At 44.7% G+C, this 15793-nt stretch overlaps 1 protein-coding gene across 1 annotated transcript in view; it reads right to left on the bottom strand.

Moving 5' to 3' along the window:
• Positions 1-13578, bottom strand: part of BMF (Bcl2 modifying factor) — a 94510-nt gene extending 80932 nt beyond the window's left edge. The window contains exon 1 of the mRNA XM_073566746.1: positions 13516-13578. Within this exon, the coding sequence (XP_073422847.1) occupies positions 13516-13556 (41 nt within the window). The 5' untranslated portion in view covers positions 13557-13578. The remainder of the gene's footprint in view (positions 1-13515) is intronic.
• Between the last annotated feature and the right edge of the window lie 2215 nt (positions 13579-15793).

The raw sequence follows: 15793 nt of genomic DNA, 5'->3' as shown, positions 1-15793 counted from the left end.
TAAGCAGCAGCTAGGAACCTCAAAAGTATTGAGAACTTTGAAGTCTAATATACAGAACCCTTCTTTCGCCCAATATGTGCTGTCAGGGAGAGTCAGGCCCACCTGTACACATTAGATGATCCGTCGATTCCAGTGAAATGGGCAGTTTTGTGTGACATTCATCAGACGACTATCGGTGCCTTTATTCTATTGCAATGCTTTCTTTCTTATTTAACTATCTTTATATCAATTTTCCAGTGACTTTAAATGGATATTTGATCTGTCAGAATCTGATGACATCCCATTAGTGTAAACAGACCCTGTCTGATTTGAATGAACTTACAACTGCCCATACAACTAAGATCCGAGCCTTTAGGGAAGAGGTCAACAACCTTTGTGAAACTTACCAAAGCAAACTTATTAATGGGAATCTGTCAGTAAGATCAATATCACCCAAATCACACATATGGTCCTGCAGGCCTTTGAAAGCCAAATCCATCGACACCTTTAAATCATCTAAATTTTACTACATTCCCAAGAAATGAACAAATAGACGTTAAGTGCTCTGGGCGTGACAGTGCACTTACCAAACCTCTGCCTTCAAGGCTTGTTTCCTCACCCAGCACCAGCAGATTTAGCTTGATTGAGTACTCACTGTCTGATTTCCCTGCGCAGGGAAGACTGGCATAACGGTGGAAGCCATGTCTTGGTGTGGACAGTACTGCCAGGCGGAAAGGCAACCCTGCTAACTGTGTGAAGTGGGCCGTTAATCCGTTCAGGACTATTGTGTTAACAGTGAAGATCCTATGGAGTCATTGTGGTAAAGGTGGACCTATAATATCTTGCCGGTAGTTTAATACCCACAATCTTGATGTCAGATTGCCTTCAAAAAGGAGCTCATGCACAGAGTTGTACAAGTTCCAAGTGTATGAATCCTTAAAGAAGTGATTGCCATCTTCATAAAAGGAGGTTGTCCGACAGTCCTTGCAAATACAAGCAATTTTGCAATTTACTGCTTAATCATATTTTCATCTGTTCTTGAGATACTAACACTTTTCTTTCATTGACAGCTCGTTGCCTTGGAAACCGACCACCGCTACAAGACAGCAAAACATTGCTCAGTGCTTATGTGGTGCCCCTGAGGCTCAGTCGCCACAGAGGTACTGCACCTTCTCCTAAGGTGTGGTGCCCCACCATTCAGGTAAGTTGGAGGCTCCTGACCACGCTCCAACACTCGCACCCCACACAATAGAGTAGTTCAGCAAAGCCACATTGTGGCTCTTTGCCTAGAGAGAGGCAGAGCACCTTTGGTGGTTCCCTGCTTGGAACACTAAAAGTGCTGGGAGGTAGGTGGAGTTCAGAATATATATATAAGAGTGGGACAGTTCCAGGATTGAGTTCAGTGGAGTTCAGAGGTGGAGTAGGAGAGAGGAAGCCACGCAGGAGGAGTGGGGATCCCTGGAAGAGGGATGGAGGAAGGAGTGTTGCAGCTGCCTCAGTGACCAGCTGGCATGGGAAAGGAAAGAAGGAGAAGGACATTGAACCGAAGCCTGAGCTTCCATAGAAGGGAAAGGACAAGTACGGAACGTAGGAGTAAAGGGAACATAGAGGACGTGGGTTAGAGGAAGAACCCTGCCTAGAAGTTCTAAGCGCAAGGCCGGGGCCCGGTCCCTGAGGTTGTATGGACACTACTGGTTCTGCAGCAGACACCGGTGGAGTAGTGGGCTGGAAATGCACTACTCCCATCTAAGACTTGAGGGCACAACAGCAACATGGATAGAGAGCCGGGACTTAGGAGTAGTGAGTCCCCGAAGCAGGCTACAGCTGTCTGCCGTGCAAGTGAGGTTCTTGGGAACATCTGTCAGGAGGAACTCCAGTGTAACACAGTACTAGGAGATCTTCACACTTAAGGTGCTATAGAGGAGATGTTCAGGAAAGGCACATAAGTTGGCGGAGTGTGGAAGGGAGCATTCCATCTTGCCTGGAGGTTGACTGAGTCCCTGACCCGGAGGACACGGCACAGAAGCGGGCACTACAGACTGTGAGTAAAGCTTTGGATCTACATGCCCTGGTGTCCTCCATTCCTTCCTGCGTCCGTCCGCCTGGCACTGCTACATTCCCTGCACCGGACACTACATCATCTAAGTGTCTTCACATCTACACTGCCCTGGGACAACAGCCCTGCCTGTGGAGGGCTATACCATCCTCGCTGCTCCACACCATCTGTCCCAGAGGATCTGTCTGCAGCGTCGGCTTAACACCTCCCTTGCCGAACACCACAGGTGGCGTCACGAACTATTCATCTAACTACATTCCACCATTCACATCTCTTTAATTACTTGGGCGCCCAGGGCCACGGTCCGGGTCACCGCCGCTGTGACACATCCCACTGATACAGGCCCAGTACCGAGTACCCCACAGTTACATGCTCTTTTATATTGAGCTTGTAAACTGTTTGAAACTGTCCAGATCGCTTGAGTGCACTGTTACCACCTAATAATTTTGTGCAATGTTAACACGCCAGACACCATCGGTGGTCAGTCTGCTAGGCAACAAGCAGTAAGCAAAAGAAAAGTGTTAATATCTCAAGAATGGCAGCAAATTTTAAGAAGCATTAAATGTCAGAAGTGCTTGTTTTTGCCAGCTGTATCCTGCAGTAGCCATCTCTGAAGATGGAAATAACCCCTTTAACGCACTTATATATGCGTCCGGTTTCATACATCGGAAAATCATGACACACGTGCCTTGTGTACAAAGACATTGCTTCTAGGAAAAAATTATCTCATACTATGCAGTGTCTGTGCAACTACACAAGAAGGTCATGTGTCTCCTATCACTTTTTAGCCCTGGGCTTTTTGCAATGCTACTGATTGATTTTAACTCCTGAGTCACATCTGCAGGCCAGAACAATGCATTCAGTTGTGTGCAATCTTGTAGACTGCAACAATCACTCAACACATTAAAGGGTTACTCTCATCACAGCCTGTTATGGCTAAGGCTATGTGCACACGCTGCGGATTCTGCTGCGGATCCGCAGTGTTTCTGGCCCTGCGGGTCCGCAGCAGTTTCTGCTGCGTTGTACAGTACCATTGTTTTCAATGGTGAAACCAAAAACGCTGTGCACATGCTGCGGATTTGCTGCGGGTTACAATCCGCAGCATGTCAATTCTTTGTGCGGAATCTGCTGCGGTTTCACACCTTCTCCATTGTGAGGTGTGAAACCGCGGGGACAAATTTGCAACTCTCAAAATTACGTGTGCACATAGCCTTAAGATGCAGCCGAGTGTGGCTGAACTAAGCTGTTTCTGCTGCAACTTCTTTAGATGTGAATGAAGTTACAGAAGCAGTGACGCCCAGGAAGTGATAACCTTTTCATATATTTCTTCTGCAATATTACTCTTTTTTAATGTATAGAGTGAAATCAGCAGTAAAATTTGTGACAAATCCATGTATAAAGCAGATATTGCCACTGATCTGCTGCAGATTTTGCTCCTGCTTTATTTGGCTATGTGAACATTGAGTCTTTTTGCAGAGTTTTGGAAGAGAAACTGAGCATAAACTCAAAAGTTTTAAGGCGTTTTGAGTTTTTGAGTAGGATTTAGAGAGTTTCCGCTCAGTTTTCAGTGCTAGTGATCAGCAAACGTGCTCGGATAAGGTGTTATCTGAGCATGCTCGGGTGCTAACCGAGTTTCTTTGGCGCGCTTCCATGTCTCACGGGTGCTGGACAGCTGCAACACATGCTGGGATAGCCTAACAAACAGGCAATCCCTGCATGTGTTGCGGCAGTCGAACAGCCATGAGACATGGAAGCGCGGGGACTCAAACATATTATTAGAGTACGCTGAAGTCACTGGGTTAGCACCCGAGCATGCTCAGATAACACCTTATACGAGCACATTCGCTCATCACTACTCAGTGGCTACGTGCATGTGAAGTCTTTTTGGAGCAGAAACTGAGTGGAAGCTCTCCAAATCCTCCTCAAAGCCCAAACTCTTCAAAAATTTGGAGATTCTGCTCTGTTTCTACTTCAAAACATCCTAAAAAAAAACACTCGGCGTGCATATAGCCTTAGGTTATGTGCACATTATGTTTTTCAAAGAGATTCACGAGCAGAAAGTGAGTGAAAACCGAGAGACAACTGTACAATCTCCTCCAAATCTCAAAAATTCTAGTTTTTGCTCCCAAAACTCAGCAAAAATACTGGAGTTCTCTTAGGAAGCAGAAAAAGGTCATGTATGTGCACACAGCGTCTCTTAGGCTGGTTTCACATTAGCGCTTTTTAAGCGCACGCACGGCCGGGGGTAGCTCCGGCCCGGAACCGGCTCTCTGCCCGGCGTGCCCGCCCCTTGCTTGTAGCACCGCCTCCTAGCGCACAGCGGTGCCTGCGATCGGCGCACCCTATCTTTAGCATAGGGTGCGCAGATCGTGCGCAGGCCGTGCGCTAGTTGCGCTTTGACCTGCGCTGCGCACTTTTGACGGTGCGCCGTGCGCGCCAAAATCCAAAAAGTTTGATTTTGGCGCGCACGGCGCACCGTCAAAAGTGTGCAGCGCAGGTCAAAGCGCAACTAGCGCACGGCCTGCGCACGATCTGCGCACCCTATGCTAAAGATAGGGTGCGCCGATCGCAGGCGCCGCTGTGCGCTAGGAGGCGGCGCTACAAGCAAGGGGCGGGCACGCCGGGCAGAGAGCCGGCTCGGGGGCGGAGCTACCCCCGGCCGTGCGTGCGCTTAAAAAGCGCTAATGTGAAACCAGCCTTAGAGGTTTTCCATCAGAAAGTCGCTTTTGAACATTTTTTTGATGAGTTCAGGTGGTTGCCACAGGGGAAAATCTTAAAAACGTAAGTTTCTGTTCTGAAAACTCAGCAAAAAGACTCTGTGTGCACATACCCAAATGTGTAGGCCTCCTTCACATGGCCGTGTTTGCAGTACTTGTGGTATCTGTTTTCTACACAGATGACAAATGTACCCATTATAACCTATGGTGATCTTCACATGTCCGTTTTTTTTTTGCAGCAGCATGGATGACGAGAGCCAATTGGAGTCTATGGGTCCGTGGAAAACATGTACAGCCCACGGATGGCAACCGTGTGCCATCCGTGTGTTGTACATGTTTAACAGTGCAAAGTGTAGAGGGCAGCACGATGGCTCAGTGATTAGCGCTGCAGCCTTGCAGTGCTGCAGTCCTGGGTTTGAATCATACCAAGGACAACATCTGCAAGGAGTTTGTATGTTCTCCCCGTGTTTGTGTGGGTTTCCTCCAAGTACTCTGGTTTCTCCCACACTCTAAAGACATACTGATAGAGAATTTAGATTGTGAGCCCCATCGGGGACAGTGATGATAATGTGTGCAAACTGTAAAGCGCTGTGGAATATGTTAGCGCTATATAAAGATTATTATTAGATTAGTAATTTAATTCTTTCTTTATCCATATTGGAAAAACACAGATGAAACACTGATGGCACACTGATCCAAAGCACTAAAGACACCAGTAGTGATTTTTCCGGTACCTGTTTTATATGGATGTGTGTAGGGGGCTTAGCTTTGAACTAAGGCAGTTTTACCTTTTTTGACACCGGGTTCTGTGCTGTGCAGCAATTACTGCAACTAAACAGCATAGATTGAATAAATCCTACAGAAATACAATCCTACAGAAATACTCAGATATAGCAACTTTGCTGGGGCAGCAAACAAGATACGTATATATGTGGTTTTACCAAGGATTGCCCAGTGTTGTTGTGTTAATGAGAGTCACTGCCATAAAGCCACATGGGTTTTTGCAGCACAGTTCTGTCACGTGTTGTAGCCACACAGTGTAAACAGACCTATTCTTAACGTGACCATACAATTTGGCCAAATGCTCTTTCGGTCAACTGCAGTCTTTCTCAAGCACATGAATGCTCAGCTCAGCTGAGAGTCCATGTGTGCTCTATGGTAGGCCGCTGCCCGAATCATCCGGTAGCAGCTCATCACCCTGCAAGAGAAGAAGGATCAGGAGATTGAAATCAAAGCACCAAATCCTTATCTCCCCTGGAAGAGTTGGGAGGCCGTCATACACCTTTCTGAAAACAGCTGGTTCACTATCTTGGCTTTCATAACCATCAGTGGAGTTGGTGCGAAATGACCCGTTATAGTGGCCATGTCGGTGGTTGCTGGAGGGCAGCCCCGAGAACTGTCTCGTAACTCCGGGCATCTTTTGATTAGCTGGCCTGGCATGATGTCACCGTTGCGGTGACACATACTGTATATTGTGGAGCCCCGCCAGGCCTACTAATAATAAGAGGAGCCATGGATGCCACCAGGTAAGAGCCGATTCTCGGGGCTCCAGTCCAGTGGCCACTATCGCACTAACTCTACTCACGAGCACTGCAAAAAGTTTCTTGCCTTGGATTTTGAAGTGGATGCCTTCATTGCCTACATCCAGCAAACGTAAACTTGTCCCTGTCCTGTGCCGCTCACGTAGGTGCATGGTTCATTACAGATTGGTAATCAGATCTCTTTACTACATGTACAGGCCAGATCTGCTATCCCCATAAGTAAACAGTCAGGCTCTGTTCACATGTAGCGTAAATGTTGCGCATTTTATTTCTCAGCTGCTTATTAGAACTTGAAGACCTACCCCTTCCGACAAGCCTACAACCTGCAGTAACCACCGACCGACCAAACCGCTGCACGACCAGCTCTACCCTCGCCTACTGTATCCTCACCCATCCCTTGTAGATTGTGAGCCCTCGCGGGCAGGGTCCTCTCTCATCCTGTACCAGTCGTGACTTGTATTGTTTAATATTACTGTACTTGTATGTATTATGTATACACCTCCTCACATGTAAAGCGCCATGGAATAAATGGCGTTATAATAATAAATAACAATAATAATAATAATAATAATTATCCGCATGTTTTCTGCAATAAAAATCTTACCTGATTATTGTTCCTTCGCTTTGTTTTTAGATGTATTTTCCCCTTTAATTCATGCGGAGTGTTTTTAAGGCATTTTTTATAGTATAGAAAATCTTTGATTTTGCACTAAAAACGCACGCATTTTTTCAGTGTGCCCACAAAAGACAATAGAGAAAAAAAGCACCAAAATCACACACTTCAGGAGTTTTCGTGAAATCACATCCATTTTGTTTGAACTGATAAATGCAATAGATTGCGTAAAAAGAATACAGCTGAAAAAAAAACCGCAGAATTTACTCTATGTGTGTACATGACCTGAAAGGTCCCATACAATAACCAGAAGCGTAGATCTTAAAAAAAACGCAAGAAATTGCTGAACCTAGGGCAGATTGATCACCACAGTCTGTTACCCATAGCAACCAATCACTGTGTAGCTTTCATTTTATAAAGAGGTGTTTAAAAATGAAAGCTATGCTGTGATTGGTTACTTTGGGCAACAACAATGTTTTTTTCTTTTAGGCTTTTTTGATAACCAAGGCCATAGACTATAGTAAAAAGTGGCAGAAATATGTAGTAGACAATAAATATACTTTAGTCTAGAGTGTCCCTTTAATGTATTTCAGATGTGAATCCATCTTATAATAACAATAATTTTATTTCTATAGCGCCGACATATTCCGCAGCACTTTACATTTCAGAGGGGATTTGTACAGACAATAGACATTACAGCATAACAATAATCACAGATCAAAACAGATACCAAGAGGAATGAGGGCCCTGCTCGCAAGCTTACAGTCTAAGAGCTCTTGTTTTTTGCCTTCCATGATTTCTCTAATGTCATTATTTTAGCTACTTCCTACTTTCATTTTGCTGATGTCCCCCACCCCCATGTGTTTTCTTTGTTATTTACTTCTCTAAGTTGTGACCACGATGCAAGCCCTAGCATTGTTGTGAAAGTAGTAGTCTCTGTTGTGCAGCATTGCATTGTGGGAGTTAACATGTCAGCCCGGCGCTGCTGAGTCATGTTTGGAGGCTGAAAGCAGAACATGCTTGTGAGAGCAGCTGATCACTGACAAAACATCAGCGATGAAGCCTCCTTTGTACTTCCCTTCATTATTTCTTTCTTTTTGGGAAAAATAAGTCCCATTTTCTGGAGTCTCCAGTAAAGAAGAGAACATATTTCATCAAAAAACATCTAATTTCGGAAGTCTAATTAAGATATTTCTAATTATAAAGGTTCATTGAGAACCTAAACGTGGCATGCAGCGCCACCACAGGTGAAATGTAGCATTACAAAGTTCTTATTGAAATCTATGGGTGCTCGCGTGCTACTCAAACAAGCTGGGTCCTTCAGAGGCTGGAATCACACATTTATGAGTACAGTGACCGGCCACAGGTCCACTGACCAAAACTCAACTGTCTCATAAGCATAAATGAGGCTGTCATCTACGGGTCAGGAGACCAGTGGCCAATCACGGGCCGTACTTGGACCATGACACATGAATGTGTGAATCCGACACTTGCAATTCCAGTACGGACCATAATATCTGGATCTGCCAGGAGTCTCCATACCGGAACTCAGACTCATATATGAGTATGAGGCGTTGAGTTTTGGTCAGGAGACCTGCGAGGGGTCTGTACTTGGACAGTAAATGTTGAACATGTGAAACCGGACTCCGCTCCAGATAAGGCTGGATTCACACATCCATACGGGCCTGCTGAGGGTCTGCTTACCCAAATGTGACAGCCTTATAAATGCCTTCAGGCCATTGAGTTTGAGACAGGAACTCCACAGCCAATCTGGGAACCACAGACGGTGACACACAGATGTATGAATACAGCCTAAAGCCGATTTCACACTTTGGACATTCACAGTCTGAGTACGGACCATGATTCTGGTCTGGCCATGGGTTTACATATCAGAACTCTACAGCCTCATGCATGCCTAGGAGGCTGTTGAGTTTTTGTCAGGAGACCCACGAGGAATCCATACTTGGGCAGTGAATGTCAAGCACGTGAAACTGGCCTTAGAGAGTTTTTGTAGAAGTTCTCCACTTCAGATAAGAACAGATTTAACACATCTGTGTTTCACAGTACGAGTACGGACCAGCCGCGGGTCTGCAGACCCAGACTTGACAGCTTCATATATGCCTATAAAACTGTCAGTGACAGGTTAGAAGTCTCTCTGCCGACCCTACCCGTGCATCACTTTTCATACTCTTCATGATGAAACACAAATGTGTGAATCAGACCTAAAGTTGCTCATACATCTAACATAGTAGGCTAGATGCTTCGTCTTCCCCATACACATGAACAGATGACCCGGTGGGGTAAGCTGCTGGTAGATGCCACTGGTGGTGGCTTTTCTCAAGGGAAGAACAAATTGGTTGCTTGGATACATACTGCCAATCCTTCTCATGTCAACCTATCATGATGTGTACCCAACTCTTTCTGTACTCCAGAGAAGAAGTGAACTGAAAATGTCATAGGATGTGAATAATGACATCATCATTGCCAGTGTGATGACATCACTTAAGAGATTTGCTAATAAGAACTATCTATCAAACAAGCTGTAGTGAGGTAAAATAAGCCAGCATCTGTACCTTGGGTTCTCCATCACATAAATGCAGATCAGAAAACATCAAGTTGCTAATTAGTAGGTGACTGTCACTTTTACCTGCTAATCTAGAAACATTTTAATAACTACAAAAAGAATTCCGCAGAGATGTCAAAGAGGTTTTACCTGTCTGCACTGATAGGAAATTTGTGGGACTGGCTTCTTAAAAGAGGTTCTTTCACTAGGACCCCCTCCATTTACCACTGCTCCATTGATTCCGGAACAGTTTTTCTTCTATGCCCCACCGTTCCAAAGTTATGCCCCCCTGTAATAAAGATGCAAAATTTCCCTTCAACCAACTGGGCGTGTATCACAAAACATCCCTGTGGGTGTGGCTTTGTTTTCATTGTCCAGCCTCAGAGGACAAAACAAAAGCAAACGCCCACAGGGAAGTTTTGTACTATCGGCCCAGTTGGTTGAAGAGAAAATTTGATTCTTGGGATATAACTTTGGAACGGAGGGGCACAGAAGAAAAACGGTTCCAGAATGAGTGGAACAGTGGCAATTGGAGGAGGTACTCCATTTAAATAAAAAATCTAGTAAAAAGGTCTTCTTTATGTTTCTGTTCACAACCTTGTCAACATAACTTGAGTCGTAGATTTAGTGGTGGTTCAGCAGCTTCTAACATCAAATCGGTAGACTCAAAGCTCTTCTCAAGTCAATAGAGAGATCTATAGCATAATTTGAAGGCTACAAATTCTTAGCTTGATGGGTCATAGAAGAAGGAGTGGGTTTGCGCTTTCTAGCAATTCTGGGGTTCTCAGTGACTGGACCCATACAATTTTTACTTATGTCCCATGCCATGTAAGGAACAAAATCGGAACGAAGGAGCATATGCCACATACATTACAGCTATAGGTTTATTGGTAGCACTGGTAACTTTCTATGTTCCCTATTATAGTATTGTCTGTACTGGTTGATCGTATAATCCCCGCTCACCGCCTGCATTTAGTACACAGCAAATCATCACAATCAGCTGCTATGAGCTCAAAACCAGATGTGCGGTTCACAGCTGCCTGGTGTAGAGTAGATACAGCTGATTTGAGCCTGACATCTGCTGGTTGTTTTTCCTTGGCAGTGGGTCACTTCTGCTGGCATTTCTTACCCATATGTGTTCACATAGCAGAACTGGCAAGGTGAAAGATCAAAATCTATCAATATGTTTACTGGTGAACAATCAGTAGAAAATTTCACAAACCAATGCAAAATATCTCATAATTAATGATACGATAGTAAGATTGCTTACACTCATTCCTGTCTCAAGAAAGACTTGTACTTTTTTTTTTTTTGAAGACCAACTTGACTAATTGACTTGTTTGTTTATACTGGGTAAGCTGGTACCTTTCTATTGACATTATCCATTGTTAGGAACCCTTTCTACAATACCGAGGTGCAAAGGAGTAAATTAAAGGGAACCTGTCACCAGGTTTGGTCGATATAAGATGCGGCCACTGTCTTTCAGGGCTTATCTACAGCATTCTATAATGCTATAGATAAGTTCCCGATCTGACCTGAAAGATAAGAAAAATATCTTTTATTATACTCACCGGGGGGGGGGGCGGTCCGGTCCGATGAGTGTCACAGGTCCGAGTCTGGCACCTCCCATCTTTTTTTGCGATGCCGCCCTCCTGCTTGCTTTACAGGCTCCCTGGCATGGTGCTCCTGCGCAGGCGTACTGATCTGGCCTGATGAGGGCAGAGCAAAGTACTGCAGTGCGCAGGTGCCAGGTAAGGACAGAGAGGCCCAGCGCCTGTGCACTGCAGGAATCTGCTCTTCCCTCATTAGGGCAGATAAGTACGCATATACAGGAGTGCAATGCCAGGGAGCCATGAAGCAAGCAGGAGAACTATGATCATAAGAAGATGGGCGGCGCTGGACCCGGACCTACGGCACCCATCGGACCGGACCGCCTGCAACGAGTATAATAAAACTTATTTTTCTTATCTTTCATGTCGAATCAGGGGCAGATATACAGCGTTATAGAATGCTGTAGATAAGCCCTGAAAGGCAGTGGCCGCACCTTATAGCGGCCAAAACAGCTGACAGGATCCCTTTAAGTACATATTAGAATTAATTACATCATTATTTCTATCACTTAATAAAAGATCCTTAGCTATTGGATGGGCTGATGGTCAAAAGCTGTCAATCCATCACGGTATAACAAACCCTTTCTGTCCTCTAGGGGTAGAGAAAACTGAGACTGTGATGTGGTGTGAATAATGACAACATCACTTCAAGTGTGATGACATCCGCTAATAAGAGATACTTAGTCACTGGATAATGAAGAAATCTAGATGTGGGGAACAGAGCGTACAATGGGGTGATACAATATGGAAAGACAGCGGGTGACTATTTGGTTAATGCTCATCTGGTGGAGTAGTGACCGGCACAACTCCTATGTAGGCATGAAGAAAAACAGCTGAAGTTGCCTGATGGCTGGTGGTTAAATCCTACAGGAAACATTGGATCCAGTTGGACAAAACACGTAAGGTGGGCTGCTCTACTGGAGTAAAAGGATTCTTCAACAATTACAATAACAAGGTTTTTTTTATTCACACCATGTTTCAACGCCATATCAAATGAAAAAAACAAATGTGAAATGTGTCTAATAACATCATCATTTCCACTGTGATGACATCACCTAATAACAGGTCCTTAACTATTAGATGGGCTGACGGTCAAAAAACTGTCAATCCATCATGATAGGTATAACAAACCCTTCCTGCCCTCTAGAGGCGGAAAAAACCTAGAAAGTCATGGGACGTGATTAATGACATCATCATTACAAGTATGATGACATCACCTAATATGAGATTCTCAGCTGCTGGACATGCTGAGGGTTAAAAACTGTAAAACTGATCATGATAGGTATAAGGCTGGTTTCATACATGCGCATGCGCAATGCTCCCCTATGTTTAGCAGGGTGCGCATTGTCTAGCGTTTGTATGCGTTTTGTGCGCCTATGAGCGCCGGACGCACCCTGTTGCATTTTTTTGTGCGCCCAACCTGTGTAAAAAATGCGCACGGAATGCGCAAAAAAAACACATTACAGTCTATGGGAATGCTGGCGTGCGCATGGATATGGGCACGTCAGCGTTTAAAATCGCATGCGTTTTAAGAGTCAAACTGGTTAAACCGCATGCACATAAAATATGCATTTTTTTGTATGCGTTTGGACTGCGCACACAGCGCAGTGCAAAAAAAAAAAAAACGCTAGTGTGAAACTAGCCTAACACACACTTTTTGTGTCCCGCGGTAGGAGAAGACTAAAGTTTGTCCTGGGATGTGATTAATGACACTGTGATTTGCAATGTATGACATCACCAAGTAAGAGGTACTGACTGAGTTGTTGGATGGGCTGATGGTCAAAAACAGTCAACCCATCAGGATAGGTGGAGAAAACCCTATCTACGCCTTGCAGGTGGAGAAAACGGAGAATATCTTGAGATGCAAAGAATGATACCATCATCCAATAAGAGATTAAATTGTTGGGTGAACTGCGAAAAAGCTGCAAAACGGGTAAAGAAAGTTACAGTAACTTCTATTAAAACTCTCTTGAAGTTTCAATGTCCAATCACCCAACCACTCTAGGTCGCACAATAGGTCAACATCAACAGCTTTCCAGAAAGTTACTTTATCAAACAAACCCCACTATACAAAGTTTCCTTATTGGTAAACAGTGCCAAGTCCAATTATGCATGACCCGCCTGGTGATAGCCTTCCTAGACCCTATAAATCACAGTAAGTCAACACATCCTTCTAAAGTGCAGAAGAAGCAGGTAGAGGATGAGGTTTAGAAAACACTTAGCACTTGTGACAACACCATCAGCCCCACTAGCTCAGCTGTGTTGTCACAAAGACCACTGCTCCATGTACACCGATTTTACAAAGAGCCTTTTTCCACCACTGAAGAGTTTACAAAAACTACCAGCTGCCCTGATTCCAGAGCTGATACAGTACAAAGCCCCCTCCCCACCATTCCTATGCAGGTGTAAAGCAGAAAGCTTGCCCAGAGTACTCACTCCTGAGAGTCTCCCTCCTGGTAGCTGAGAATTGTGTTCATTAAAGTGCATGTAAGTGCACAGAGCTGGGTCTGCTGCTGGGGAGGGACAGACTGTGATTGGCAGGAGGAGCAGTCACTTCTACAGCAACACATCTCCCCCACTGTGTCCTGGATACTCGCCGCCTTCCCTCCAGTCATTGTGTCCTGTACATTGTGTATGGAACCAGCCTTATCCAATAACAATGTGGTTTGCAGTCATTATGTCCTACCCACTGCCTTCTCAGTCCCAGTAACATGAGGAGGATACTTTCCTCCACCTCTATGTCTCACATACAGCACGCTCCTTCAGCGACTGCTGCCTTAAATATTGTTTATATGGTCACTTTCCTATTCATGCTCATTCGGATGTAGCCAAGCTGATTCTTAACTCTTGGGGTGACATGCAAACACAATGTAGTAGATTTATAAAAAGTTCTAACCCATTGTGATGCTTGATAGGAAAGTCAACTGTGTGTAACACTATCCGTCAAATCAAAGCAGGCTTCCATGGGCAAGCTTCTTGATTTTCCCCCTTTAATCCATAGACAGAGATCTGGACCTGGGAGGAACTTGGGTAGTGTCTAGTGAGTAGATACTGAATGATGGAGCCATAGGAGGGAATAAAGATTGTAAGATATCCATGATGTATAAGATGGGGGATAACGTCCTAAATCCTAGTTGTCCGAGTTGTAGGTTCCCCACCGATACAGAGAATGGCGTTCTGAAGACCTCCATCTGAATGCAGAGGATATTGAGCAGGTGCACATCAGTGCTATTTATTCTTTATCTCTCCTGGTCATATTGAGGAAGAATGAAGGGGAGTTGAGCATGCTCAAAATCTGCAGCATTCAAACACAAATCCTTGAATGGATGGTGTCCCAGCGGTGCGATCCACGGAAATTAGGCAGTTACCTCCTACTAAATAGAAAGGGGAAAACTTTGCTCATCCCTAAAGACTTTAGGGATGAGCGAGTATACTGGTTAGGATTCGGTACTTGGCGAGTAATGAGGTACTCGCGGTACTCGAATCCTAGCGAATAAATTTCACTACTCGCCTCGCAATATTTGGATCTCCCGCCGGAATGTGTTAGCCAATCACAGTAAAGCTGCTGCCTTCTTTGTTGTGGCATTACTGTGAGTGGCTGGCTGCGCAGCATCACTGTATCGCTGGAGCCCCTGGAGAGCGATGTTGTATGTTCTGTATGTCTTTTTTTTTTTTTTACATTCACCACATTAGCCGGATGATGGGAATACTACTTTCCCATCATCCTATAATGCTGTCACTGTAGCGGGCATAGACGGATGGGACAAGTAGTCCCATCGGACGATGCCCGCACAGCCACCGCACAGCGCCAGCACAGCCCACACAGGCCCCACAGGCACCACACAGCACCGGCAGAGCACAGCCCCGCACACACACACAGTCCCACAGACCCCCGCACACATTCTCCACGCACACATGTAAAATCAACATGAGAAACCAACAAAATCTTTTGATCTTCTAATAATAGATACATATTTTGTTTTACAAATTTTATTCTTTTATAATGCAATTAATGCAGGACACCCCAAAAGAAATTTGAAAGGGGAAAACAGATTTTGTGGAAAACAATAGTTTCCCTACTTTCTCCAAAGTTTCTGACATTGTGGGCATATCCTCCATACATGGTTAAAGAAGCCTTGATGGACTTACTGTAAGTCCGACTTAGTGTCACTTGTAACAAAATATAAAACCATCTTTTAATAATTTACTCACTTTGCTTGATCTTAAACGTGAGCACAGGTTTTAGAGAATAAAATTATTGGAATTAGCTTTTCCATGAAAGGGGTAATCTCAATTTTGGTAGTTTCCCCTATTCATGCTATGCTGGGGGTCTGATCACTGGTACCTAAACCAATCTTGAGAACTGGGGCTCTGAAAAGCGTTGTATGAATGGAGTAGTTATCGATCGTGCACACTGTCCCCCCGTCCATACTTACTGTATGGGAGTGCTGAAGGCCAGGTGAGGGCATGGCTTGGCTATCTCCCACAGTTCCATAAGGAATGAAAGTAACGACAGTGAGCATGATTGACCAGCAATTTACACTTTTAGAGTTGCCTGCCTGGGAGAACTTGGAGTGTGCGCTGTCTAAAATTTTTACTGTTGGCCACTCCTACATTTTCAGTCTACCCTTTATCATACATTAGTGGGAATATTAGGTGGCGGCTGGGAAATTTGCCAATATCTTCAAGAGTCTGTGAGGGCTTCCCTTTCCTC

Source organism: Dendrobates tinctorius, unplaced genomic scaffold, assembly GCF_039654945.1.
Source record: "Dendrobates tinctorius isolate UK_male_01 unplaced genomic scaffold, ASM3965494v1 ptg000019l, whole genome shotgun sequence".
NCBI classification, from domain to species: domain Eukaryota; kingdom Metazoa; phylum Chordata; class Amphibia; order Anura; family Dendrobatidae; genus Dendrobates; species Dendrobates tinctorius.
The sequence above is the reverse complement of the archived record's forward strand: the minus strand, read 5'-3'. Positions and strand labels throughout refer to the sequence as shown.